The sequence below is a fragment of the Syngnathus floridae genome, chromosome 17 (genome assembly GCF_059516105.1).
Source record: "Syngnathus floridae isolate MCC-2025c chromosome 17, RoL_Sflo_1.0, whole genome shotgun sequence".
Lineage (NCBI taxonomy): Eukaryota > Metazoa > Chordata > Actinopteri > Syngnathiformes > Syngnathidae > Syngnathus > Syngnathus floridae.
The window spans coordinates 12,073,773-12,098,849 of NC_142429.1; the positions used below are offsets into that span (position 1 = coordinate 12,073,773).

At 46.0% G+C, this 25,077-nt stretch overlaps 5 protein-coding genes, 1 long non-coding RNA gene and 1 other non-coding gene across 9 annotated transcripts in view; 2 read left to right on the top strand and 5 right to left on the bottom strand.

The window, feature by feature from the left end:
* LOC148384624 (LITAF domain-containing protein-like) overlaps positions 1 to 5,812 on the bottom strand; it is a 36,787-nt gene extending 30,975 nt beyond the window's left edge. Inside the window, exon 1 of the mRNA XM_088358796.1 lies at positions 5,722 to 5,812. The gene's annotated coding sequence lies outside the window, so the exon portion shown is untranslated. The remainder of the gene's footprint in view (positions 1 to 5,721) is intronic.
* LOC148384629 (uncharacterized) lies at positions 1,693 to 6,157 on the top strand. The gene is made up of 2 exons (XR_015853553.1): positions 1,693 to 1,896; positions 4,999 to 6,157. It is a non-coding gene; the product is annotated as an uncharacterized LOC148384629 (long non-coding RNA).
* dhps (deoxyhypusine synthase) lies at positions 5,541 to 11,414 on the bottom strand. 3 transcript variants are annotated; one of them, XM_088358789.1, is made up of 11 exons: positions 11,255 to 11,414; positions 10,907 to 11,103; positions 10,652 to 10,804; positions 10,448 to 10,569; positions 10,267 to 10,363; positions 10,113 to 10,199; positions 9,822 to 9,927; positions 9,655 to 9,758; positions 9,458 to 9,583; positions 9,166 to 9,244; positions 5,541 to 5,806 (listed from the first exon to the last, which is right to left on the bottom strand). In XM_088358789.1, exons 2-11 carry the CDS (start codon positions 11,099 to 11,101, stop codon positions 5,802 to 5,804), a joined length of 1,074 nt encoding a protein of 357 aa, XP_088214915.1. In that variant the 5' UTR covers positions 11,102 to 11,103; positions 11,255 to 11,414; the 3' UTR covers positions 5,541 to 5,801. The 3 variants fall into 3 exon arrangements, with proteins under 3 accessions (XP_088214915.1, XP_088214913.1, XP_088214914.1); XM_088358787.1 differs by lacking the exon at positions 5,541 to 5,806 and adding an exon at positions 6,307 to 8,354; XM_088358788.1 differs by lacking the exon at positions 5,541 to 5,806 and having other exon boundaries at positions 8,581 to 9,244.
* A 333-nt stretch (positions 11,415 to 11,747) lies between these two features.
* Positions 11,748 to 12,341, top strand: LOC148384631 (guanine nucleotide-binding protein G(I)/G(S)/G(O) subunit gamma-7-like). The gene is made up of 2 exons (XM_088358798.1): positions 11,748 to 11,969; positions 12,040 to 12,341. Exons 1-2 carry the CDS (start codon positions 11,889 to 11,891, stop codon positions 12,163 to 12,165), a joined length of 207 nt encoding a protein of 68 aa, XP_088214924.1. The 5' UTR covers positions 11,748 to 11,888; the 3' UTR covers positions 12,166 to 12,341.
* A 75-nt stretch (positions 12,342 to 12,416) lies between these two features.
* Positions 12,417 to 15,440, bottom strand: fbxw9 (F-box and WD repeat domain containing 9). The gene is made up of 7 exons (XM_088358776.1): positions 14,949 to 15,440; positions 14,382 to 14,499; positions 13,341 to 14,286; positions 13,120 to 13,268; positions 12,838 to 13,041; positions 12,704 to 12,769; positions 12,417 to 12,591 (listed from the first exon to the last, which is right to left on the bottom strand). Exons 1-7 carry the CDS (start codon positions 15,119 to 15,121, stop codon positions 12,508 to 12,510), a joined length of 1,740 nt encoding a protein of 579 aa, XP_088214902.1. The 5' UTR covers positions 15,122 to 15,440; the 3' UTR covers positions 12,417 to 12,507.
* A 227-nt stretch (positions 15,441 to 15,667) lies between these two features.
* LOC148384633 (transportin-2-like) lies at positions 15,668 to 25,026 on the bottom strand. The gene is made up of 25 exons (XM_088358773.1): positions 24,598 to 25,026; positions 23,351 to 23,450; positions 23,088 to 23,163; positions 22,811 to 22,960; positions 22,516 to 22,622; positions 22,310 to 22,443; positions 22,151 to 22,232; positions 21,943 to 22,065; positions 21,611 to 21,729; positions 21,446 to 21,506; positions 21,150 to 21,327; positions 20,679 to 20,831; positions 20,388 to 20,613; positions 20,010 to 20,181; positions 19,853 to 19,939; positions 19,672 to 19,779; positions 19,416 to 19,574; positions 19,213 to 19,300; positions 19,027 to 19,125; positions 18,839 to 18,934; positions 18,683 to 18,758; positions 18,432 to 18,531; positions 18,284 to 18,358; positions 17,886 to 18,022; positions 15,668 to 17,807 (listed from the first exon to the last, which is right to left on the bottom strand). Exons 2-24 carry the CDS (start codon positions 23,447 to 23,449, stop codon positions 17,915 to 17,917), a joined length of 2,676 nt encoding a protein of 891 aa, XP_088214899.1. The 5' UTR covers position 23,450; positions 24,598 to 25,026; the 3' UTR covers positions 15,668 to 17,807; positions 17,886 to 17,914.
* LOC148384634 (small nucleolar RNA SNORD41) lies at positions 23,534 to 23,601 on the bottom strand. Its single transcript, XR_015853856.1, has one exon. It is a non-coding gene; the product is annotated as a small nucleolar RNA SNORD41 (small nucleolar RNA).
* Positions 25,027 to 25,077: the final 51 nt, after the last annotated feature.

Here is a 25,077-nt window from a genome sequence, read left to right on the forward strand (position 1 = left end):
TAAGTCTCAGCTTTTAACCTTCAAGTTTCCAGCGACGGGCTGGAACATTCAAAATTCACAAGCTTGAACTCTTTTTGGTGCAAATTGCACCGCGTTCCATGAACGTACACACGTGATCCATATCGGATATGTGCGTCACTTGAAATGTAGACGGAAATAGGCGGTCAAAGCCAAACGTGCGCGAGTCCAGCACTAAAAGGTCCGCAAATAGTTGACGTAGTAACAAACGCTGTCCAAAAAAAGGCTCCACCCCACGTCACCAGATGCTTGGCACCAGTCAGTCACACGCGCTTTTTTTTTTTCATGTTCTATCAAGAACGACTACAAACATTTCGTGATGCCAACGGATTCATTCAATGTTCATTAGGTGAAAAGTTCAAATGTAATATAGCTCGTAGCTTTTATTAGCTGCATCCCTCTTGGGGGTTGCCCTTCAAATAAAACATTTGATGCATAATTTGAGCTGACAGCACATAGCAACTGAGAGGAAGTGTTATTATTTTTATTTTATTTTTGTGCCCCAGACATTGCGGCCAAGAATAGTGCGGTACAATGACGCACTCGCTTGCTCGCGCACCACCGATATGGTCAGCTAGCTTATTAGCTCACCTGATTGGCCGACGCACTTGTATCCAAGCATACCAACTGAAAAATTAGGCCATTTGAACACTTTGTTTTGGTCGGGAAATTTAGACAATAACGCTCGGAGGGCATTGTTCAGTCTGAACTGTCTGTCGTCCGGCTAATCAAAGCGCCAACTGTCAAGTGTGCTGTCTGCGAGGCCAAATTAGAAGGGAGTGGAGTGGAGTGGAGTGTGCGCAGCGTGCCGCCGCCGTCCGGCTACAAAAGAAAATACACAAACTCATCAATAGTGCTTACTGCGCAAGGATAGCAACTGCTCGCTACGTCTCGTCAATACAATCAAGCAAACCAAAGTGGAATTTGTGTCAAAAGAAAGGGCTTTGCGGTCATGTGTCATCTGACTTGGCCTCAATGCATGTGTTGCTAAGAGACAAGTCAGTGTGTGTGCATGTGTGTGGAAGTGGAATGCGTGACGTCTGCAGGGGCGTAGTTGTCTGTGTGTGTAGGACTTTGTCGTTCTCACGCGCACACTTGCGCACAAAGGCTCCAAGGGGAAGTTGTAAAGTGGCTAATGGCGCCCCTCGCAAGATTTCAACGCATGTGCGTGTTTAGCGTAACGTCGCAATCATAGCAGGTGTCGATTAACCGATACGTCACAAAGCGCTGATTGTGTTACCCGTGAACAAATATTTAATCATTTGTCCGGGGCAAGGATCAGCAACGAGGTGCCTGCAGGTAAAAGGTAAGACCACGCGCGTCGCCCGTGGCTCTGCCCTAAAAATAGCTCACCGGTGAAATCAATACACAGACTCACTCTAAAGCCCTGTCCAAAAATGAGACATTGATCGTGAAATGGAACTTTTCACAACTCTTGAAGTCTATATGGACTCCAAGCATCTCATCATGTTTGTCTGTTGAACTTGTGCACATTTCCTGCCTGTCTCATTTATTAGCGGCTGTGTGGCCAATTAGCTCCCTGCCCCCTTTCCTGTGGGGGAGGAAAGCGGGGGGGGGGGTACTGCGAGACACACGGAAGGGGAGGTCCCTTCTCGTCTGACATCGTCATAAAGGAATCCCCTGGACTGGACCCAGACCCGCCCACTCGCTTACTCTCACCCCGTCTGGCTCCCAGACGCACTTGCGTTCACACACACTGCTGTCTGCGCTGCTCAAGGAAAAAGAGAGAGGGACTGGACGCTGGGGGGGGGGGGGCGAGCAAAAGAGAGAGCGAGAGAGAGAGAGAGAGAGGCTGACATCGCCACACCACCGGAGAGCAACGGGAGAGCAAAGACAGGAGTAACAATGTTCTCTCAGGTAGGTGCAGCATTGTTCCGAGGAGCCGGCCGGCCGCCCGCAGCTCTTTTACAAGCCTGCAAGTGTGTACACTTGACTTCCTGTTGCGTGTTGAACTGTGCGCCCTCCTCGCTGAGCGAGCGAGCGAGGGAGGTAGGCTGGCGTCATTTTTGCAAAGGCTGCAACCTGTTGATAGGGGCATTTCAGTCCTCATTCAAGTGCGCCGCTTTGCTCTCTCTCCTACGCTCCGACTTTGAAGCGTCTACATGACAAAGGTCAGACATCAATCGTTACTTTGAACGGGAGGCTTCCACGTCTGTCTGCCAGTTTGAGCTCCACCCTTGCCAATGACATCATTGGCTCTCCTCAACCTGTTTGTCCGCCTTCCTGCGCAACCGTCGGACGCGCGTCATCGTCCCGGCGGCACGGCTCAAAGTCGCTGTCGGGATGCGGCTGGAGCGGCTCAAACATTCCTCTCGTTGTTCCCAGGCCTCGTAGGATCTCAAAAGTCCATGAAAGGACATGACTTTTTTGGATGCTTTCTGGAGGCACCGCTCCACACCAAATTGGAGCTTATGAGAGCAACAATGGCCCATGTATCCCATCAGGGAAACATTTAGATGAACGCTAGGAAGGTACAATTCCTACGAGGAGGGAATGCAGAGATGGCAGCAGGAGAGGGAAAGGGATGGCGTAGTGGAATAAAAGCGTGCGTGAGAGCGAGCGAGCGCATGCGTGCGAGCGAGCGAGCGCGCGCACGTGTGGTTGATGGCAGCCGGGCGGCTGTGGACTAACTACAAGCCCGGTGGCGGTAACTGGCAAAGGATCGGGCCCAGGATAAAGTTACACGCGGCAGAACCGCGAGTTTGGGGCAGGGCCCGCTCGTGGTGCCCGGGAGATTTGGCAAAATCTTCATGTGGAATCGCCATAGCTGAATGTCACCCCGAGCGGCCCATCCCGCTGATTCCCTGCCAAGTGCGGCGTGGAACCCGGAGTCAGCCTTTGAATGTCACCGTCTCGGTAATAATTACACCCTCGCACGCAACATGAAATGAATACGCGCGCATACCCAGACACACAGTGTGTGCTGCTAAGCCGGCTCCAGGGTGTGGCGCGCCACCAAGGTGTGTGCGTGGGTGGCCTCAAAAATACACTCCTTGGTGAAGAAAAGCTCCGATGAGCCTTTCTACTGCTAAGTTCAACTTTGCAATCTTGTTCCATTAGCATTGTCAATATTAGCATGTGATATGATGAAAGCTGCGTCAAGCTGTTGCCGGCCCGGAGGTGCGAATGATGTCACGTCAGCGTGTGCGTATTGCTGCTATTCTAGGCTTTATGAGGCCAAGTCGGGAGCCGGCGAGCTAACGCGCATGCCATGTTTGCCCAGGGGCGCCGCTGACATAAGCGTGTTTGTTTATCGATAGTATGGCGTGCGGGCCGGCCGGATGACCGGCGGCGCGGGGCCTCTCTCTTGGATGCGCGTGCATTGGGAGAAGATAGGTGTTGAAACAACAAGGGCTTGGGAGCCAGCTGTCTCAACAGAGGCTTTTCCACTTAACCGTGTGCCCTTGTGCAAACGGCAAAGTCAACCCCGAAGAGGGGAGCGAGTCGCTGACAACGGCCGCGTGTGCCAATATCCTACCAAAGACGGTACGATACTCCGATTGACTCTTTTTAGGATCTTTTGCCGCCACTAGGTATGAACTAGGGAATATTCCAATATTCCACTTTCAGCAGCAAGATCAGTTATAGCAGCTTTTATTTGTTCAAAACAAAAAAAGGGGGCCTAATGGCGAATCCTGAGGCACTCCGCTCATTTGACTACAATCGGCTTAAAAGCTCCATTGTGCCACAAAGCAGGAAAAAGGAAAGCAGTCGTCGAATTGAAAAAACGGTTTTTTTCCACTGCCCTAGTTGCCCTTCATGTCAATTTTCCACTGAGGTACATTTCCTGGCCATCTTCCCTCCGTGAGACTCATTTTCCCTCTTCTACGCCTGGGGATGCACAACGTTGAACCTTATGATTACATCTAACCAGAAGAAACGTCCCGGTAGAGAGGAGCGCACGCACGCGCCAAAGAAACGGGACGGGCTCGAGCGTTTTGAGGTGAGCTGTTGGACAATGTGCGTCATCAGGAAGGGAAGGGAAGGGAAGGAGAGGAACGGAAAGGAAGGAAAGGAAGGGAACGAATGAGCCCATAGGCAAGAACAGCTGCGGGTTCGAAGCTGGGAAAAGCCACTGGAAAAATGACAAGGCAAAGAAAATGGCACCAGATGAGAGGATGGAGTGAGTGAGCGAGCGAGCGTTTGGGAGGAGTCGGCCGGACGATGCCTTTGATGGGCGTCGGACCTCAAATGACCCCGAGTTTATTTTCAAGCCGCTCATGAGGACGCTTTATGTCATCAAATACAAAAATAAAGATTCCGCTGCAAATGTTTTCCATAAAGTGTTGCATCCGAGTTCCCAAGTGGATCCAGCGTGTTGTTACTGCACTTTTTGTAGACATTGTAAACGCAGCATAATTAGCGGCTGCTTCTTACGTAAGGTTTTTCGGAATCCACACCAAAGTTGATCTTTTTTAAGCGCATGATCAATCAAAATGAAACTATTTTGGGGCCATGTTCTGCCTCCACTTTTCCGCAGATAAGAGCGTCCCCGCAGACAGCCTTTCATTTAGTTGGACTTTCCCCAAAGTGTCCTGCTGACTCATCGCTTGTACACGCACGCCGCTTGAAAAAGCAGCTCTTATCCAACGCAGGGCGGCGGGCGGGCTAGCACAATGCAGACTTCAGGGATGACCTTGTTTTTTTGTTTCGCTTACAGTAACCGAAAAAAGAAATAGCACGACCGACCGGCGCGTTTCAGACGATTTCTTAAAGCGCAAGCTCCGCCGTCGGATGAAAGAGCAAAGGCGACGTCTATTAGAGGGTGTGCCACTTGACTGGCCGCTTCCTTCGAAGCAAATTCTCCATTCTGTCATTGAAAAGCTATTTTTATAAGAGGACACGGGAAGTCTGGGAGTGGACGACAAACACACACACACACACGCGCGCACGCGCACGCACACAAGGACGCAGAGGCGAGCGCTACAAGGTAATGGTGACTGTTGTGTTGTGTTGTAGATGCGACCGCCACGACAATGACGACGCTACTTCCCGTCGCAAGCCGTCTCTGTTGACCAGGGGAATTCCCGGCAGAGTGATTTTGGAGACTAAAGACTGAATCACATTGCCAGGGATTTCCAATGGCTGGCATGAGGAACGCCACGGGCGCGCACACACACACAACACACAACACACACACACACACCTTTGTTCTGGCCGTGCGGCGACAGGACTTAGCGCACATGTGAACAGAATCTACCATGTTCACAGTGGTTAAGTTCTGTCGCCACAGGGCTGCGGACTACAAGGGGTCGGAGGTCACGGGTTACTATTGCATATTATTATTCTTGACCAAAATGACTCCAATGCTACAAATTGGTCTTTACATCAATAATTGTCTCCCCCCAGCCCATTCACATGCCACCCCAGAGCAGTTAAAGGAACATATCTGACATGGACACTACATTTTTCTGAGCGTTCACAAGACCATTAGAAGAACATCATTTTTATAGGGTTTCTCTACCATGTGTAACTATTTTCAATCATTGCAAAACACAGTATTGATGTTGAAAAAGATATCCCTCAGATTTATCTGAAGTAATTCTTTCTACATTATTTGCACGACTGGTTGCATGCTGCTGTCAAAGGCTGAGCTAGCTTTTGAAACAACTTCCTTTTGCTCACTCGAAACATCTCGTGGCCGTTTGTTTGAGAGTTGCGTGTGTACGGCGGCTGACTCACCCTTGTGTTATGACAATGTGGGGATGATGCGCTGCACCTAGCTTTATGGGAGCTGGTATAATGCCGTCTGCTAATAACCGTTAATCTGTTGAAAAAGCAAAAGGTCACCACTCTTGAAAGCACACATGTAAAAAAATATATATATATTTTGCATGAATCAATTAGTTTGATGTGAAAATAAATAGTGTTCGTCTAAACACCCTATTGGACCAGTCCCCTGTGCCTGCTGTGCTGATAATCAGTGTGTGACGTCGGCTGGCTCAGTTCAGCAGGAACAGGGGCCTGCACTCTCATTTCTCCCTTACAACTCAGATACATATACCAATATGTTCATTTGAAGTGACACTTTAAACTAGGACTTTTGTATTATTCATGTCTGCTTGATTACAGTGAATGAGGTCATTTGCACGTTGGAATAAATCTTTTTTGGACAATACGTGATTTGTAATGACTTCAGTTTCTCGCTGCACCAACCCGATTGGACCGGAATGAGACGTCAACCACTAATAAAAATTTCTTGTGTATTTGGCTTGAACACACACACGCACACACACATAGTCACGGCACTGTAGTCTATGGAATAGCAGATTTTAAAAATAGCTTAAATGTTTGGCTCACTCTCAGTAAAGCAATACTTACAACAACATCATACATTTCTCTACAGTATGAACATTTTGCAGTATTTACATGGATGGTCTTACAATTGAGTTTTCTTAATAAGCTATGGAAAAATGAAATGTGTAAGACAGTGGAATTGATTTTTTTTTTTTTTTTTTTGCCAGTAGACTCCCTCTACAGGTGTGAAGTGTAATATAGTTTCACAAAAATACCGTGACAAAGCATCTGCGAAGGTGGGGGTTGCCACGACAACCACGGAAACACAGCTCGATGATTGAGACTGTTATTGCGCAATAAATCATGGCATGACAACAGAGCACATCCAAACAACATTGTCTATATTCAAATCAGGAAATGATTAGTGCAGTGTTACATTTCAAAATACATAGCCAGAGTTGTACATTTTACAATACTTTATTTTACTATTTGGTGGATGTGTGAAATAAAATGAAAATCTATTACATCGTGTTTTAAAAAAACTATTATTCCGATGTCAATTATCGAGCTGTTTGTCCTTGCTGCCTTGCTATAGCAACAGTGTCACATGGGCCATTATGAGAGTAAAAAAATAAACTTCCTGTTTCTCAGCATGTGCCAGACGTTTTTTTCTTGGATTCCCTTTTCATATTTGAAAGTTTACCTTTGTGCCAGCCCCTCCCTTGATACACGCACACACCCTTGCACTTACTCACTTGGCCAATGAGTTTACAAAGTACTCGTTGCCGCGGTAATAACTGGTAAACACAGCCCAGATAAGACTTCAAGGTACAGTCATTCATCCTAATCTACAAATGACAGAGTTGCTACTCTTTCTCCCCGCTGACAACCATTTTGGATGGGAAAAGACAAAATTCTGACTGCAGCGTTAGTGTATGTCACATACACAGCAGCGCTGATTGTTCCCAAGTTTCTGTCTGCTCTATGCAGACGCCACACAACATTATCATAGCGTGACTCCAGCTCAGCGCTCGCACTGAAATCCAGTCTTAGCGCCATTGAGGGCCCCCTTCACCTGAATCGTATCCAATCCCAACGTCAACTTAAAACCACTAAATACCACCGAGGGGGCTGATGTTCCGACCAAGTCGAAGAAGAATTTAACATGCACACAAGGGCCCATAGCTGACCTCTCAGCCTTCTCTGTAGTCCTTCCATGACACATTAGAGTGGAACCAAAGTCGAGTCACAACAAGCTGTTCTGTCACGCTGCTTGACTTCCAATTTTGAAAGTAGGAAATCATGTTATATGATTCAATTTGTTCCAGGCTCATAAAACCTTTAATATTAGTACGCTCAAGTGTTTGAATTTAAACTTAACCACAGACTAATAGACTCTCTCGTTTTGGGTTCTATGGTTACCGTCGCTATGTGATGGCATCATTAAATAAAATTTAAAAAAATAAAAAAAAATCAAAGACACTTATTGAAGTGACGACTTGGCGGACTTGAACGTTTGATGATTGCGCTGCGCTGCGTTTGGCGGAAAAAAGGGTCACTTGATACATAAATGACCTGAATGGAAAAGATGTTGGAGTGGGAAAGGAACACCCAATTTTTTGTGCATGTGCGCGTGGAGCGCTTTAGGCTTTTTTGGGAAACTTGACTGTGGCCCACTTCCTATTCCATTGCTCATTGCCAAAAGCAAAAGAAGGGCAATATTGGCCAGCAACTTTGAACCACAATTAGGTTTTAGTTAACCTACGATAAAAGCCATTTTTTTAGCTATAACATAGAGAAACTATAGATGGGTTACAAAAACAATTTGAGGATATGGGAAGCGTAATTAGGCACAGGAAATATTATTGCCACAACATCAGACTGATTTATCACATTGGGAAATGGCTGGACTTGATTATGGGGCTGTTTCAGCACTGAGCGGATCTTAGGAGCTATGCTATGCTATGTATTGTGTCTGAACAAGTACAAATTCCAACATCAACAACGGCGTGGCGTGGCGTGGCGCTTCTGTCAGTTGGGAAATCCCGCCAAACAAGTCAGAAGACAGCGCTCACTTCCTTTTATTTAAAAGAGAAAGCTCCAAATTATGTCATGCGCGCTTACAGATTCTTTTAAGCAGCAAAATGAATACAAATTAACAGTTTTTGAACAAATGTGCATATATATATATATATATATATATATATATATATATATATATATATATATACACACACACACATATATATATATATATATATATATATATATATATATATATATATATATATATATATATATATATACATACATATATATATATGCACACACACGTATATATACACATGCACACAATATTATTGTATACCTTCCTCCCGATGTTAAAATTTAAAAATAATACTTTTCCTTACAATGATATAAAAGCAATTGCTTAATCATTTGTGTGCTTTGCAATTTCGCATTATGGTGATAGTTTACGTAATTTGGAAAAGCATCCACGCAGTTCATTGCTCAGTTGAATAATGAAATTGGAAAGTGAAATAAATAACAGTAGTTTTGGCCCGATGGGCGCATTGGTATTCATTCCCTAGCGTCTGCTGACACCCAACTGACGGTTTCTTTGGTTCATGCTGCAACGTGCGACTGTTATTCCAGCCGTCTAAATAAGAGTAATATAACTTGCCCTAACAAGTCAATATTGTTCGTGAAACCTAAGAAAGACCGTGCGGTCTCATTTCCACATGGCAGCACTGATTGTACAGGAATGCTGCGGTGCTTGAAAAAGTTACCCAGCATGAACCCTAAGTCCCCCCCACCCCACCCTCGGAAAAAGTGTTTAACTGTAATGAGACAGTAAAGTGCTTCTCAGCCTTCATTCAGTTTTCTTGCCTGCAGTCAGCTTGTCGGCATGGAGAGCGAAGGTCTCGGCCACAATCAGAGGGAAGACTAAAGAGGCATCGGCATACACCTAGAAACAAATAAAGCAAAAATTTAAAAAAAACATTCTTAGTGGAGCCGACAATGAGCCAATACTGCCACCTTGAGGACCAAATAATACTCATCCCAACTGAGTGGCATTTATTAGTTAGCTTGATCGGGAATGGCCTTGACAGCTGTGCTGCACGGGTCGATGGTTATTTCAAACAAACACTAACTAACATGCTATTGTAGGAATAAACACCTTGACAGGTTTGGCATCAGTTCTGATCTTGCCCCAGGACACGGCCTCATCTGGTCTGGCACCAGAGTCGGACCCGTCAAACTCCTGACCCGTGTTGACGTACACACAGTAATCGGCACCGTTTCTCTGTTGATGTGAAAGAAAACAAATTAGAAAGCTTGTAATCATGTGCGGTAACGGTTTGCTGAGAGACCAACCATGAGGTTGGCATTGGCTATATGATGCTTGACCAGCCCGCCTCCCAGAATGATCATCCCCGTCTTTTTGGCATACACGGCCTGGCTGTTCAGCCTGCGTATATCTAGAAAGGGCAAATTGTCAAATAAGGGCATAACCAAGGTTCCGACCGGCTTTGCTCTTTTACCCTCCACAATATCCAGTATGAGGCCAGGGTTCTTGTACGAGTGGAAGTAAAGCATGTCGCCAAGAGAGCCGTCTGTCAATGCTGGACTGAACACTGGAATGTTATTCTGGAGGAAAAGAAAAAAAATCCAATATACGATGTACGCACGCAAAGGAAATGCAAACATAATGGAATTCTCTTTGACTTTTTTAAATCCTCGTTTAAAATCCTACAAGTCAAGTATCTGGTGGAGCCATTGTTATTGTTCTAGCTATCCTGTAAGTGTATTTGTTTTGAAGTCAGTGGACTCACCTTATACGCCCAGTAGTAGACAGAGTCAGTATTATTGATCTCCTTGCCAAGCCGGTGGATCATTTTGGAAGGAGTCCAGCGGGTACCCTAAGTTTGAAATTGAAATGAGTAAGTCGTATAGCGCTAGTTAGTTAGGTGGCCCTATTCAACTTGCCTCTGTATTCTGTTCCAGCAACATCTGGTCCAGGATGGGTATGAGCCAGTCTTCAAACTTGCAGTAGTTATCATTGGGCACGAGAAGGTTCCCGATTCTTGAAGCACAGATGGTAGAGTGAGGAGGGGGGGCTGTCTATACTGGCAGACGCAATTGACTGAATACTAATTCCCTAACCAACCTGTTGATTCCTCTCAGACGAAGCTCCTTGCCAGGTAAGCTGAAGTCTCCGAGGTATGTGTTAGCCAGACACTTGATGAAGTCCTCCTCTATGCCTCCTGCTGTGGTCACAACCACATCAACCTACACAAGGGTCAACAAAACACGAGTCACTTTTAATGTTTGTCTGCAAGTCAACAGAAGCAGTTTGTGACAGCAAACGCACCATTTTGTGTTCTACCAAGTATCGGATGCTCTCCCTGACTCCAGAGCTGATGAGGTTTGAAGTGTATCCCAGGAAAATGGTGCAGCACGGGCGGGATGCCGTATCACCGGACTCATTATCGGCTTCAACGGAGGTCTCCACGCGTTTTTCAATCTAGGAGGAAATACAGAAATATCTCAGAGATCTTCTCCAACTATTACAAACATCTCTTAGAGGTAAATGAGTAATGATCCTCGAAAATGTGCAAGCTCTCACCATCTGGTTGATTTCTTGGATGGCCAAGCCCAGGCTACTAGCCTGAAAGCCTGTGGTTAGGTAGGACCTGAGCACTGCCTGGAGATCCACCCCCTGGTTAAAATCATAGCCTTTGATCTTCGGTAAATCCTCGGGGAGGTCGCTGCTGGCTTTAAGCACAGCCTCGAGAGCAACAGAAGGGGCCTTTTCTGCCATGTCTAATGGTGAAAAGTCAAACAGTTAGCAGCATGACAACTACAACTGGATGTTGTCTACGGTTAAGCTAACACAAGCTAGCGATAAAGCTATGCCCCAAACTACGGCTATAAGGCGGATATGAATGGAAAAAGGCGCAAACAATTTACAAACCTTGTAAGGGCGCTTGAAAATACCGTTCCTGTAAAGCAAAGGGCTTTCACAAATGTGTAACTATTCCGCTTTTGTTGCAAATGTAACATTTAAAAAACACCGCATGTACATGGAAGGGAGCAATGACGCCACTACGGTATGCGGAGAAGGACAAATATAGTCGGCTTCTTCGTTGAAAATTGTGTTTGTCAAACAGTCATCTAGCTCTTTAGCGCCCTCAAGCGTATGTGTTGGTACTCAACTCCCTGAACCAGTGCATTGTATGGAGCTCCTTATACGATTTTTATTGACTGCCTCTGCGCCCAAAATAAAATTCTATTAGTAATTGTAAGATGGACAGCGATTGACATTCACATTGTTGGAGTATACCTTGGAAAAATGTATTTTATTAAAGGCATATCAATGTTTAATCTTAAAAAAAAAAAAGGGATCTTTGTGACCTTTGCAGGCTGCCCTTTCAAGTAACCTTCAAAGGGCCTCTCAACCCCCACCCAACAGGGAATCACATTGTAGTGCAGGTCCAAAAGATAAGCTTTTCAGGCTACAGTCCTCTCAAGCAGTACACTTGGCTGTGTTTGCATCCCTTTTTCTTCTGCAGGACATCACGTCGATTCAGCAAGTCATCCTGAGGAAAATGAGTTGCAGTAACAGTCTCGCTCAGGTGCAAAAAGTGGTGGAGCAGCTTCGGCTGGAGGCAAGCATGGAGAGGATTAAGGTACGTCCGCTTGTTTTTGGCAGATACAAGTTGCCATTTAAGCATCGGTGTCTGTCTACCTCCGTCCTAGATCTCCCTCACAGCAGGAGACCTGGTCCAGTATTGCCAGGAGCACAAGCGCAGCGATCCTCTCCTCACCGGCATCGCTGCCTCTTCCAACCCGTTCAAAGATAAGAAGTCCTGCGTGCTGCTTTGAGACGACGCACTCAGCGGGAGATTTGGCCGTCATTTGACATGAACTTCAAAATCTGTAGCGTGCTTGTGTAGCCTGATCGGCATCATTTCATTGGAATGCTCTGTAAGTGAAACCCTTTTCTGAAAATGGTATTGTATTGTAATAGTTTCACACTGAGAAAAAAAAACCCATCCATCTTGAATACTGTGTAAAATGATTTGTTGTTCATTTCATAAGTTGAAACTCATCAAGTAGCTTCACTACACACGCGGTGACATACTTTATGATTTTATTGACATCATTTTTTATTTGAGCTTGTCGTTTTTTAAATGCTGAGCACATCTTATGTTCCCAATTTATTGGTCAAAAGTCATTCTTTTTGGGCCTCCAGATGTCCACACACATATCCCTTGAGGCGACAGCCAGGACTCCAGCCTCCACGCTCAGCTGGCGGAAGGGAAAAAACAGGCAAAATATCATACATTCACCAAATGGCAGCAGAGTGGATCGTGTTGAACGTCGACGCCATAGAAGTAGCCAAGTCGTGCATTTAACTCACCCCACAGACTCCTTCTTGGTGGCGCAAGGTGCATATTGTCTTTGGGGGCCCGCAGGGGATGTGCACCTGCGGCCAGGTGGCAAAAGTGACATGAACAACAATCATCGATCCATTCAAGGTTCACGACACATTACCTTGACGGTAAAATCAGAGGAGCAAGTGTAGAGGCTTCCAGGGGACTTGTGAATGCCCGTGACCTTAGCCGTGTGGCCCACATCGAAGTGTGCCAGGTGCTTCCAGACCCCCTGCTGCATGGAAAAACAGTGGAGCGTGCCCCCGATGTCGCCTCCCCAAATCTCGCCGTCACTGTAGCTCATCGAATACAGGTAAGAGCGCAGCTGAAAATACAAAAAGGCAGACAAGTGGAGTTGCTTTCTGTCACAGGAGCACCATTTCCACGGTGCGCTTACACTTACCCGAACTTTATACACGCTTTTGTCCGCCCTGCGATCGTGTACGACCAAAGAGCGATCTCGGCTGGCCGAAATGATGTGCTTGTCGTCGGCCGCCAGACAAAAGACGGCGGAGCTGTGCTGTCGCAGGGTCCTCACCAAGGGAACGCCGGCTTGGAGTCAAATAAAAGAGACCGTCTTGCTGAATTTGGACGGACGGAATGGAGCGAAGGCGTCTGTCTCACCTCGAGGGTCATACATGTGTATCTTGTCATTCAATGTTCCGGCCAGCAAGACATCTGGCAGATAGGACAGGCAGGTGACGGCAGCTTCGGTCCTGATCACTCCCTTCTCCGCCCCACCGGCCCGGAGGTCCCACAACTTGACGGTGCTGTCGAAGCCCCCCGAAGCCAGAAGGGGTCCCTGAGATGCCAAACTCCACACCCAGCCCTGATGGGTGTTGAAGTGGCCCTGGCCTCTCAACGTGTGCATCAACATATGACCGGAGTCCGCCTGCAGATTCCAAAGTTTAACATCCCGATCTCTGGAGCCCGTGGCGCAAACGGCCCCCCGGCCCCCTATTAAGAGGACCGTGTCCACTTGCGCGATGTGGCCCGAAAGGAGGGTGACGCATTCTAAGGCTGGCGGCGGACTCGCACTTCTGGGGGGTTGCCGCTCTTTTTCTGCAAGTCCCGCATTGCCCTGAAAGCCGGGCTGAAGCAAATCTTGTTCGTGATCAGGATGGTCAAATAAAAAGCGATCCCCATCTTCCTCTATCATGGGTTGTGGACCATCGTCCAATCTTCCCTCCGGCACTTCCCTCAATTGGGCCTCATGCACAACAGGCGGCAGTTGAGCACCCATTTCTTCAAGAAACACCCCTTCGTCATCATCATAAGCCGCCATCTGCTCTAGCTCCATAAGAGCCGCTGCATCGGCCACTCCATCCGGTTGGCCATTTTGCAAGTCCCTTCGGTCTCGCGGGTCGGCATCAGCTCGAGGCTCCTTGGTCACGACCTGCGCTACTTTGGTCCAGCGGGTGATCAGTGTCTCCATTTCCAAGCAAGCAAAAGGCCAATCGAAATCCTCCCTTGGCCTCACTGGAAAGCTAGCTTCTGTCCCGATGAGTCTGCGTGCCCGCAGCTGCCAGGTAGTTTTGTCCTTCCCGACATTGCTCAAAGCATTACATACCTGCAAAGATAAGATTTGTGCTCAGATACACCATCAAATCTTTTGGTTGCTTCAGTGTCAAAAAGTAGACGGAGGGATGAAGATGACTCACTCACCTTTGGCAGCACAGAGATGACACAGTGAGCAGGAAGGTGTGAGGCAATGTGGGTTACCATTTCCCATGGCAAAGACAACAAGCCGCTGACCTCAGGGCATGCAGCGGCATTAGGAGGACTGGAGGGAATTTATTCCAAAAATCATTTGTTATTTACTACACAGCTTGTATCTTTATTCATAGATCTGTGCCAGTGTGAGAACAATCACATCAGCCTGGCTGAACTACATGGAAGAATGCAACTTTACTTACATTTAGCGCATAAACCTGTGTTGCCAGCTAACCTAAAAAAGTCCACAGTAGGTTATATTCCGAAGTAAGATGAGGTCGAATCGTTTCACTTTACACAAACAGTATTTGATTGTGTCATCTTGCTTTTAGTGGTTGTGTGTGCGTGGTTTTAGAGTGTAAAGAGTCTTGGGTTCAATACAGTTGTTTTTTTATTCATTTGTTTATTTCGGCATGTACATGATCAACATTTCACAGGACTCGAAAAGGGAAGCGGTTGAAGCAATTTGGTTGCATTGGGTCATTTTGACATCATTCTAATCGGTAGTTGCAGTCTTACCTTTGCAGCTCTGCACTTGCGGCTTCACTATTAACAAAGTCGTGACATTGTCCACTTTGTTCTCCATCGTTAGCGGTTGCAGCCCCTTTGTTTATCCTAGCGTCATCCATAGCCGAAGCAGCATTATACATGCCCAACAAAGCTACACTCATCACTTCTTTTGCTGATTGCATAGCCGGCCAGCCGGCAATGCTATCTTACACAGAATAGCAACACAAATCACCGAAGCATAAATCCAAAAAGGCAATTCTTAGTTGAAATATTGAAAACACCTCCCATTAGATCTCATATTATGGGAACGTCAAATCGAATCAAACAATCAACATTCAAAACGATGTCATCACGCCTTTAACTGATGGCAACTTCTTACACGACACAAAAGCGAAAATCATCCGATTGACATGTACAAAGAACGTAGTAGTGTACCAATCAGCTGTTTAGTAGATGTGGGCGAACTACAAGTTGGCGGCGCCACTTCCGGGTGCAGCGCTACGTCATCAACGTGCGCAATGAAAAACATGCTTCCGCGCACTTCGATTTTGGCCATTGTACTACAGTATACCCCGTACCTTATTTTTCCATCAAGCTCCACTGGCCAGGTTTTTCTCTTTAGTGTTCAAAAGTATTTAACTATAGACAGAGGAGTTACTTTCTCCAGGGAGAAAGAAACCCCCAACACACTTCATTTCAATTCTATGCACAAAATAATTGAGACCGTGTAATAGAAAACTTTTATTTTCCCCCTTTGACAAAATTAAAAAGGAGTACATCAGCAGACATCCCACCTGCACCACAGTTAAACAAAAAGGGAGGTGAAAGTCGCCAGCCTTGATATCATATTTAAACAAAGTTATGAATCAGATGTCTTCCCTAAGGTATGCGCCCAGCCCAGACTCTGTCAACCACAACATCAAATTTGATGCAATTAAATGGTCCACTATAAAATAGTTCTTTAAATGAAAAGAATAAAAAGAAAAAAAACTTTTGAAGTCCAAAAAAACATTTGTGCACAGACCGCACAAAAAACATAAAATAAATTAAAATACCACAAGCACAAAAATAAAAAAAATCTTCACGTATTACAATATGCAAGAAAACTCCTGCCTTAATTCTTGCCTAGAAAATGAACAAGCATTGTCATTAGTGAGCATATTGTATTTCAGCAGCTTTAAATGAGCCAATGCGATTGTGCTACAAAAGGTCATGCCGAAAACATCGAAGTCATAAACTAAATGAATAAAGCTAGCTAATACTCAGGGACACAATGTGATAGTTACATTTTCCTTAACTGGCAGGCAAATGTTGAATGGCAGTGGCCACACAATTTTTTTTTTTCCCCCTTCCCTGACCGACTATGCCCGGCACATAACCTTAGGGTAGGGCTGGTGCAAAATAACATGGAAGCAAAACACCCCACAGGCTAAAAGCCATACACATTCTTCCAATACAATCGTCCACTATGGACAACGGCTAGAAGACAAAGCTGGAGAAAGATGGCCCGAGCCAGCTATCCAGTGTCGGGTTGAACGATTGAGATCAGTGTATTTCCAGCCGGAACGTACGTACACAGTGTCAACAGGCTAATGGAATAACATGTCAGCTGTCAATTACCAGCTGACGCAAGAGCTGGAACATTACCCCATTAGTTCAGCATCATATTGCCATCAGCAAAGCTCTTAAGCGAGAGTCCCTCCTCAAAGGAAGGGCTGCATTGGAAAGGAAAATTGGAACGCATGCAAGGTTCATGACATCTTTGTAATGACTGCCATTTGCCTCCAAAAAATGGATTGAAGGGGGAAGTTTTTTTTACACAAAGCTGCACTGGGATGAAAAATACTGAAGTAGTCCCTCCTCTTCAATTTTAGAAGCTAAATTATTATGACTATGTTAAGAGGCCTCAAGTATAGCCTTTTTTTTTTTTAATTGGACTAACAATCCCGACAGGTTTATAATCTCCCTCAGGAAATTCTAGAATTCTTACAAAAGGAAAAAAAAAGTGCATTTATATCAGTAAGAACCTACATATTCTCGACGGCTTATCTCTTTCATTATGTCCATTTTGAAAGTTGACGTTTTGACAGAAGCAGCAGCAGAATCCTTAACCTGCCTACAGTATTTCAGCTCTTTGAATAATTCGTGGTACCCCCCCATTTGAACATTAAGGATGACAAATGTGGGAGAAACAAAACTAGCATCTTCATTGCTATACATCAGGGGCCTCCTTATTCTGACCACACAAGTCTTTCATTCAACATGCAATCGGATGATAGATGGACAGATGACGAGAGGAAAAGGCCCTGCACACCAAAGGGTTTCTTTTCTGCATGATTTCCTGCAACTATTGATGCACATTTCCTGCATTCTTACATGAGAAAAGCGTGTTTTCTTTAGCCTCTGGCTAAGCCCAGAGGTGGCGCCCCTCACTTTTAACACACACATGAATGCACTGTGCATTCATTCGGATCGATTGGGACGACGGCACCCTATGCTGATTTGAATGTACCGAGAAGACGAGCCCCGCCGCCCCTCAACGCTATTGTGACTGAATCGAATGGAGGCGAGGGGGCCTCCCCTTTTACCACCAACTAACTTGAATCCCTGTGGTGCTGCTATCGGTGAATGTCACTTTTGAGCGTGTTGGATTTAGCGAGGCGTGAAATCCAAGAGGTATACGTACATCCCTAAATTTACCCTCCCTCCTCCCGCCCGCCCACCCTCCCTCCCTCCCTCACAGAGACACAGGGAAAGGTGGGGAGGGGACCCTCTGCCACGTGAAGGCCCGTCACGTCCCTCCACATCGTCCCTCCCTGCTACGCTGGGCAGTGCAATGAGTCCCCTGGTAACCCCCCCCATGTTCACCTAAAGGAGACAAAAAAAAAAAAAAGTCAAACATGGAGACTAAATGCTTTTCGTTGCTTTTTCAATGAGCAAACGTACCGAACGGGTCAGCATCCAGTGTGGACTTGTTAGACGCCGTAGCATGCCGACAGACGCTCCTTCAACAATGGAGGGAACTGCTCTGAAAACTGCTGCCAGTTATCTTGACCCACCTGGTCTTTGAAGCCGTGCAGGATCTAGCGAAGGGAGGAAGGAGGTCTATGCTCAATAAAGTTAGACCCACACAAATTTGAACTTCAGGTCCATGAATAGCTCAAATGTTGAGAATTCCTAGGAAAAAAAACGTTTCTGGGGCAGCTCTTCCGCACTTCTCAGATTAAAAAGGTCATCCGCAGAGTGTGTCAGATTTCGAATGTCTTAGAAGTGATCATCACAGTGTGACGAGCGCACCCGAGACGCATCAAATCGTTTCAATTCAAACAATTGACGTCACTAACCTTATAAAACATGTCCCTCAGGTCATCCTTTGGGTTGACCCAGGAGGCCACAGCATCACAAAAGAAAATGAAGTCCTGAACACAAAGAGCTTGCTTTTATTATCAAGGGGTCATAAGATGAAGCTGCTCGGTGATCACGTCAGCTCACCTGCACAACACCGGCCGGGTTGACGCCAATCATCACGCAGATCCCACGGAAGGCTGAATCTTTCTCTTCGTTATCCCTGATATTCCTCAGCGATGTGCACCTGGCAAGACAAAAATCAAAATTCACATGAATTCAGGCTGACCGGGTCTTCAAAGTTAGGCTCAACCAACATTGTGATGCAGAATGATAAGTTAACATTTGGGGGAGTTTAAATGATTTTGAAGAAGGGAAAAAAAAAGACCATGACTCACCATGGCCTAATGAAATGTTGAAGCTGTGGCGCCACTTCCTGAGGACAGACATAACCCAGTCTGCCTATTGTAATGGCTGCACACGAAGGACAAAAGTATTCAGAATATCATTGCTTAAATCAAAAAAGAGAAATACTTCACAATTCACGTGCATACCCGTGTTTTCCAGCAGGGTCTTTGGCGTGTTGGGTCGATTGATGATCTCCACCAGGTGGGGCAAAACCACTCCAACGTAAAGCTGCATTTCTGCACCTGGAGAGAAGAAAAGGACAAAAACACATGAGCAACCTTCTCTATGATATGGCATGGCAAACATGGCGCCTGCCATCAACTTCTCCACTTACCCATTTGCATGGCAATTTCCCCAATGGCCCAGGTGGCGTTGTTACACACCGAAATAAACTCTGGGTTCAGATTGAGGCTGAGGATGGGCATAAACTCAGCTGGAAACAAGACACACCCAAAAAATGGTTTACAATAACCAAAGTGTGGTGGTGGTGGTGGTGTCATGAGTTTTGAAAAAGACTCACCAATGCAAGGTTTCACATGCATGAAGCAGACCTTTGTCAAATCTCCCAAGAGAGCAAAGGAGCTTTGCCTCACTTCTGGCATTGTATCCTGCAACACAAATATCTCATTAGCGCTCGTCTAAATGCAGGCTTAGGGTTTGTCCGATCTGAGCATCAACATCCAAGACACACACAAAAAACAAAACACGCTTGCCCATCTGTACCTGCATGCACTGGAAAAGCAGCGTCATGATATTAGACCGGGCTACGAGTTGCTCCACGTGACTTCCCAGACCTTCAGCCAGGCCACTGAGTAGATCCAGGGCCACGATCATGAAATCCTTATCAGGGGCCTCATACTGGTCTGGGTGCTGGTTGTACATCTGCAAAGGTCACACCTCGGTATAAATGTCTGGGTTAAACAAGGAGAGAGAGAGAGGGAGAGAGACAGAGAGAGAGAAGAAAAAATGGCCTCCTCACCATAGCCTGAGCTAAAGTCTTCTGGACAAGCGTGACGCAACGCTGGTAAACAGGTTCGCAGTACGGCAGGAAGCCACTCTGAAGTGCCGTGGCGACTGAAGACAAACACTGGCAGAAAAAGGACAGGTTGCCGTGTCACATTTTCTAATCAAAACCTTGTATTGAATTTGGGAAGATTTACCTCCAAAAGAGGGAAAAGATCCTTGTCCTCATCCTTGAGCTCATTCCACTTTGCGATGAGAGGGGGCATCAGCTTTTGAATATACTCCTGAAAGAAGAAGAAAAAAATGCTGAAACACCTCAACGAATGAACGTGCGGAAAATCTTTCAGTACTTACGGGCTGATTAAGGTGGTGGCCCACCGAGTCTGCAAGTGTTCCAATGGCATCGTAGAGGATGAGGAGATTCTTGTGCTGGTACTTTCCAAACGCAAAGACCAGCGTGTCCAAGATGAAGCTTAAATATGGGACAAGCTCTGTGCATGCCTCCTCTTCTAAGGTGGCAAACGCGCTATGGTGAAAACAAAGATGGAGGACAACAACAACAACATGACTAGTCTAATCTATGGCACAGAAATGACTCTACCAGTCAACGAATGATTTGATAAAAAATGATGTGGATCAGAACAAAATATGGGAACAAAATGTATCACTGTTATTCAATGAGCTGGGTGGGTCATCATTTCCACGTGAGGAAGCCACGCGGGAGATGCTCACCTGCAGGCGGCTTCTTGGACCCGCTTGTTGGAGTCCAGGATGCACTTAAGAAGCTCCGTCATGAGGGGCTTGAGGTAGGAGTCGGGGGGCTGGGAGACCACCCAATGCGCGTAACGACTGAGGGTCCAGCAGGCGATGGAGCGCACCAGGGCCTTCTTGTCACTCAGACACTGGATAAGGTGCGGGATCAGCTCGGGCAGGTAAGGTACCATGCCTTGCATGCAGCCTGGGGAAGCACAAAGACAATTATTTCCCCGCCGGGCGAGTCCATTTTGCTTCCACGGATCTTACCTTCGGCGATGGCGCCCAATACGAGGATGCCGGATTCCTTGACGACCCAGTCGGGATGGAAGAGCAAACCCTTCAGGAGCGGCAGCAGGTGGGGCAGTAGCTCATCTCGAAACACGTTGGCAAGCACGTCCAACGCTGCCGCCGAACACTTTCCTGCGCATCCAAATCGATTCCTGTCATCATTCTACCGAGAAGATTTGGAAGCAGCCTTCAAAGAACATTTCATTTAACAGGATGCGTCTCCATTGGCTAAGAGGGGACAAAATGTGCGCTAGCTTTAGCGCTAGCCATTGTAAGGTCCCAATGGATGCAGGTCTGGAAAATCTGGATCAGAACATTTAGGAACAAAATGTTTCATTTTTTTAATCAATGAGCTGGGTTTTTCATCACTTCCAGATATGAAGACCTTATTTCCAAAGTCTACAACTCCTGGTCGATATGTTGGTTTTTTTTGGCCGCATTTCTACTCACGCAGATTCCAGTCAGACAGCGTGTCGTCGTCATCATCGTCGTCGTCGTCGTCTTCGATGTCCTCGCTGTCGCCTCCCTCTAAACCTTCGTGCTGCAAGGTGACCGTCCGCGACTTGTGGAAACGTGGCTTGATGTCCTGATCGCTGTCTGGTACGGCCTCGTCTTCCTCCACGTCTCCCTGGTCAAAACATAGAGCCACTTGAGACCAATTCAATTCTATCAGCTGCTTAAACAAGACTAGATTTAGTTTACAAAACACTGTCCAGTACTTTTAACGGACCAGGAAAACAACTCACCTTCAACAGTATGATATCTATCTCGGAATACTTCATCCCATTCACCAAGATCGGCGTGAGTCTACATGAAGATGTGGGGGAGGGAAAAGTCAAAACGAAAATCTCACAAACGGATCAATCTAATGAGTGTTTTTAAGACAACTGCAATAAATGTTTGTTACTCACTGCACCAGGTGTCCTGACAGCATCTCCTTGCAGATGGGCTGCTCCGCAAGAGTCAACCAAAACTCGCAGGCTTCCAGAGCGACGTTCTCATCTGGGTCTTGTGTGCGCTGCAGCATGTACTGCAAGAGAAGACATGAGAAAACATGTTGGCAACTACGGCAGCACAGCTCAAACAAGGTTCTGGCACTGAGCTGCAGCAAATCTGGATCAGAAGTTTAGGAACTTAAGGTATCATTGTGAATCAATGAGCTGGGTGTGTCATCATGTCCAGATGAGCTACAAATGAGGTCGAAAAGCTTCAGCGTTGAATGAGCTGCGCTTGGTTCCCTTACCTGGATGATGCTGTGCATGTGGGGGATGAGCCGATCGATGCGGACCTCCAGAAGCATGACCAGAGCTCGGCAAACGTTCTTTCTGACTTCGGAGTCCTCGTCTGCTGCCAGCGCAAAGAGGCTCTAATGAGGTGAAGTGCAGGTGGGAAAACAAACATCTGTCAGTCAAAAAAAGAAGAAGAATCCATTTTGGCATCCAAACACCAACCTCGATGAAGGTGTCAATGTTGTTCATGAGGGCCTGTGCTCTGCCAATGATGAACTGGTTGACACAAGCTATGGCGTGGGACCTGCACACACCACAACATTCATTTGAATGCAATTTATTATACCGGAAGATAAAGCAGTATAGCTTTCCGCCTTGTACCTAATTTTGGGGTTGCAGTGCTTGAAGAACTGAAGGAATTTGGGTATCATGATGTTGAGCGGTCTGTTCAAAGCGTCGCTGTCCAGCAGCTCCGACGAGTCCTCGCAGATCTTCTGCAGTGCTCCGAACGAGCCCTGAGACACGGACGCAAAGAAATTGAGCCCGCTGATCGAATTTTCATCATCTTTTCTGAGAATACGATGTACCTCGCATGTATTGTAGTCCTCCGAGTTGAGCAGGTTGCAGAGCTGGGGCAAGAGCTCAGGCCACGACTGCAGCTCTCCCTTGGAGGAAATGGTTGTAATCAAGATGCCTAGAAGACAAAGCGCGGGGAGGATTTTAGTCCCGGGTGGAAGCACGAGAGAGTTCGCGGAGGGCTGCCGGCATCTCTGGATCAGACAGTATGAGTAGAAAAACCTTCACAGGTAGTCAGGTTGACGATATGCATCACCTCCATCGGGCGGCAAAGAGCGTGCGTGATGAGATGAGAGCGACACTCACCGATGGTGGCGCGGATGAGGGGCGAGGGGTCGCCAATGTTGTTGACGCATTCCCGCTTGATGAAGTCGGCAACGGTTGGCGGGAAGTTCTGGTAATGGGCCTTAACATTGTTCTTCAGAATCAGACCGCTGAGAGAGCGGGTCGGCTCGTCTGTTGAGAAGCAAGGGTTCCAGATACGCGACACACTTTGAAGGTAGTATTATGTATAAAAAAAGGGTGCAAGATCAATTGGAGTTTTTATTTTCAAAAAAATATAAATCGCTTTTTAGTGGCTTACCTTCACTTTTGAGTCTTGTAAGGACAAAGATGAGATAGTTGTTGAAATCAGGGAACTGGTTCAGTTGTTCAAGTTTCTAGATTAGCGGTTAAGGATCAAATATTTGATTATTTTAACTTTTATTTGATAATGATCATTTAAAGATCCATATTGAGCAACAGCAATTCTTCACGGAACTCCCATTTTCCATCAATTTTCCAACATTCAGAGACAAAATGTGTGTGGAACCAATGTTTTGTTTGCGTGTGACAAAGACAGGATACTTCTTGGACGGCTCTTTGCGTTGCTGTGTCGGGTGATTGCGAGTCCTTAAGCAGCTGGAGGACCTGCTGGAGTCCCTGCTCATCTGGCTGCCACTCCATCCTGTGCACATTCATTTGCTCTTATGAACTTCTTGTAATAACACATAGCGAAGAGGGTAAGGGGGGGTCGTGAAGAAGTAGTCTTGAGATCAGACAGTATGAGTACAAAGACCATCAGTGAGAGTCAGTTGTATGTCATGCATCATTTCCCAACAAAACGGAGAAAATGTGTGTTGACAACAGTGATGGGAAATGTGTACTTTATTTTTTATTCACAAAGACGAATTGAATCGGGACTTCTATGTTTATTTTAAACACATTTCTGTACTTGTACTCCAGTGTTTTTGCCATTCCTGGCTAAATTACCGGCTCTAAATCAACTTTGGGAAGAGGCTAGAGGCCCAAAACGAGTGTATTAAATAACACGAGCGGTTAAAATCTACAAGCAGGCTTAATCCTTCAAGTTAATCCAATCCCAACCCCCACGCCACCCGCGCAATCATTTCAATGCATTTCATCTACGAATGCGTTTACGTATAAACACATTGAGATCCAAACCCTTCGAGTGTAATACGAGATGATGTGGGAAGTGTAAGCGTTGATTGATGGTCCCGCGTTCGACGCTTTGGCTGACAAAACGTGAGGCTAAAAGTCAGCTAACTTGGCTACGTAGCAGGGCCGTCGTGACTAATTTGGATCTTTAGTGAAAATTAATCGTCACAGATGTGGAACGGCTACAGCAAATCAACTCACACGAAAACAACAATAAACTATTGTGTCGATGGTGTGTTCCGCTTGACATTACATAAAGAGAAAAGAGTCCGCTAAGGAAATTGCCCTTCCAGCTCGGGCCTGGTCGAATGGAAAGTTTCAAGGCATCGTGCTCACATGTGACGGCCACGAATAAAATAGGATCACAACACTAACCCGAACAAAGACGCCCAACACAATTACTGTTACCATGTAAACAACTCGAATAGGTTAATTAAGCGCAGTTAAGGCGTTGATGTCAGCTAATATTAGTTGCAAACTTGTTGAACACGTTGCGCAAGGTGGTGCTAATGCTAAAGCTAGCACACGAGCTAATGCGTTACAAAAAGAAGTGAAAAAAACTTCAGCCAACACAAATGCGCTCCTTACTACCGAGATAACAAACCTATCGCAACACTTTATGTGTTTCAATCAAAATCTTACGGTACCATACGTACAATATTGACTTTTCGTTGATTTATTAATGCAGGGCCGCTCTTCGACCGTCCCTCGTAGCGGTTCTTGTTCAAATGAGCACGTTGACTGAAAGTGACTCCTGACGGCTTCCGTTTGGGCATTTTCAAGCGCAGTGATCATTCGAACAGCAACAACGACACCACCAAATAATGTATACAATAGGGACCCTGTTATTAATTAAATTATTTGTACCCATAATTTGTTCTAAAATATCCACTTATTGTAAAACGGCATCACAGAGTTGTACTAAATTGATTTGATAACCATGTCCAAATTCTATTCAGTTAACAAAACGCCTACACATGTCGACAAACTCTAATCGTTTAATTTATTCTTCCCAAGGTTTCCAGGTTTCACAAATTAGAGTGACGGTATCTTATTTCAACATTTTCCCTCGGCGTTAAGATGATATACAACTTGTGAAAGTCGGACTTATTTGAACACGTACACGGTTGGCGCAT

Excerpts from the sequence above, each read along its gene's own strand:
- LOC148384631 (XM_088358798.1), top strand. The coding sequence starts at position 11,889 with ATGAGTTGCAGTAACAGTCTCGCTCAGGTGCAAAAAGTGGTGGAGCAG. Across the intron at positions 11,970-12,039 it reads CAAGCATGGAGAGGATTAAG|ATCTCCCTCACAGCAGGAGA; the intron begins GTACGTCCGCTT and ends CCTCCGTCCTAG.
- fbxw9 (XM_088358776.1), bottom strand. The coding sequence starts at position 15,121 with ATGCAATCAGCAAAAGAAGTGATGAGTGTAGCTTTGTTGGGCATGTAT. Across the intron at positions 14,500-14,948 it reads GCAAGTGCAGAGCTGCAAAG|TCCTCCTAATGCCGCTGCAT; the intron begins GTAAGACTGCAA and ends AATTCCCTCCAG. Across the intron at positions 14,287-14,381 it reads TCATCTCTGTGCTGCCAAAG|GTATGTAATGCTTTGAGCAA; the intron begins GTGAGTGAGTCA and ends TTATCTTTGCAG.
- LOC148384633 (XM_088358773.1), bottom strand. The coding sequence starts at position 23,449 with ATGGAGTGGCAGCCAGATGAGCAGGGACTCCAGCAGGTCCTCCAGCTG. Across the intron at positions 22,961-23,087 it reads TACAAGACTCAAAAGTGAAG|ACGAGCCGACCCGCTCTCTC; the intron begins GTAAGCCACTAA and ends GCTTCTCAACAG. Across the intron at positions 18,359-18,431 it reads ACCCGGCCGGTGTTGTGCAG|GACTTCATTTTCTTTTGTGA; the intron begins GTGAGCTGACGT and ends CTTTGTGTTCAG.
- dhps (XM_088358787.1), bottom strand. The coding sequence starts at position 11,101 with ATGGCAGAAAAGGCCCCTTCTGTTGCTCTCGAGGCTGTGCTTAAAGCC. Across the intron at positions 10,364-10,447 it reads CGTCTGAGAGGAATCAACAG|AATCGGGAACCTTCTCGTGC; the intron begins GTTGGTTAGGGA and ends CTGTGCTTCAAG. Across the intron at positions 9,584-9,654 it reads TAGCCAATGCCAACCTCATG|AGAAACGGTGCCGATTACTG; the intron begins GTTGGTCTCTCA and ends TCACATCAACAG.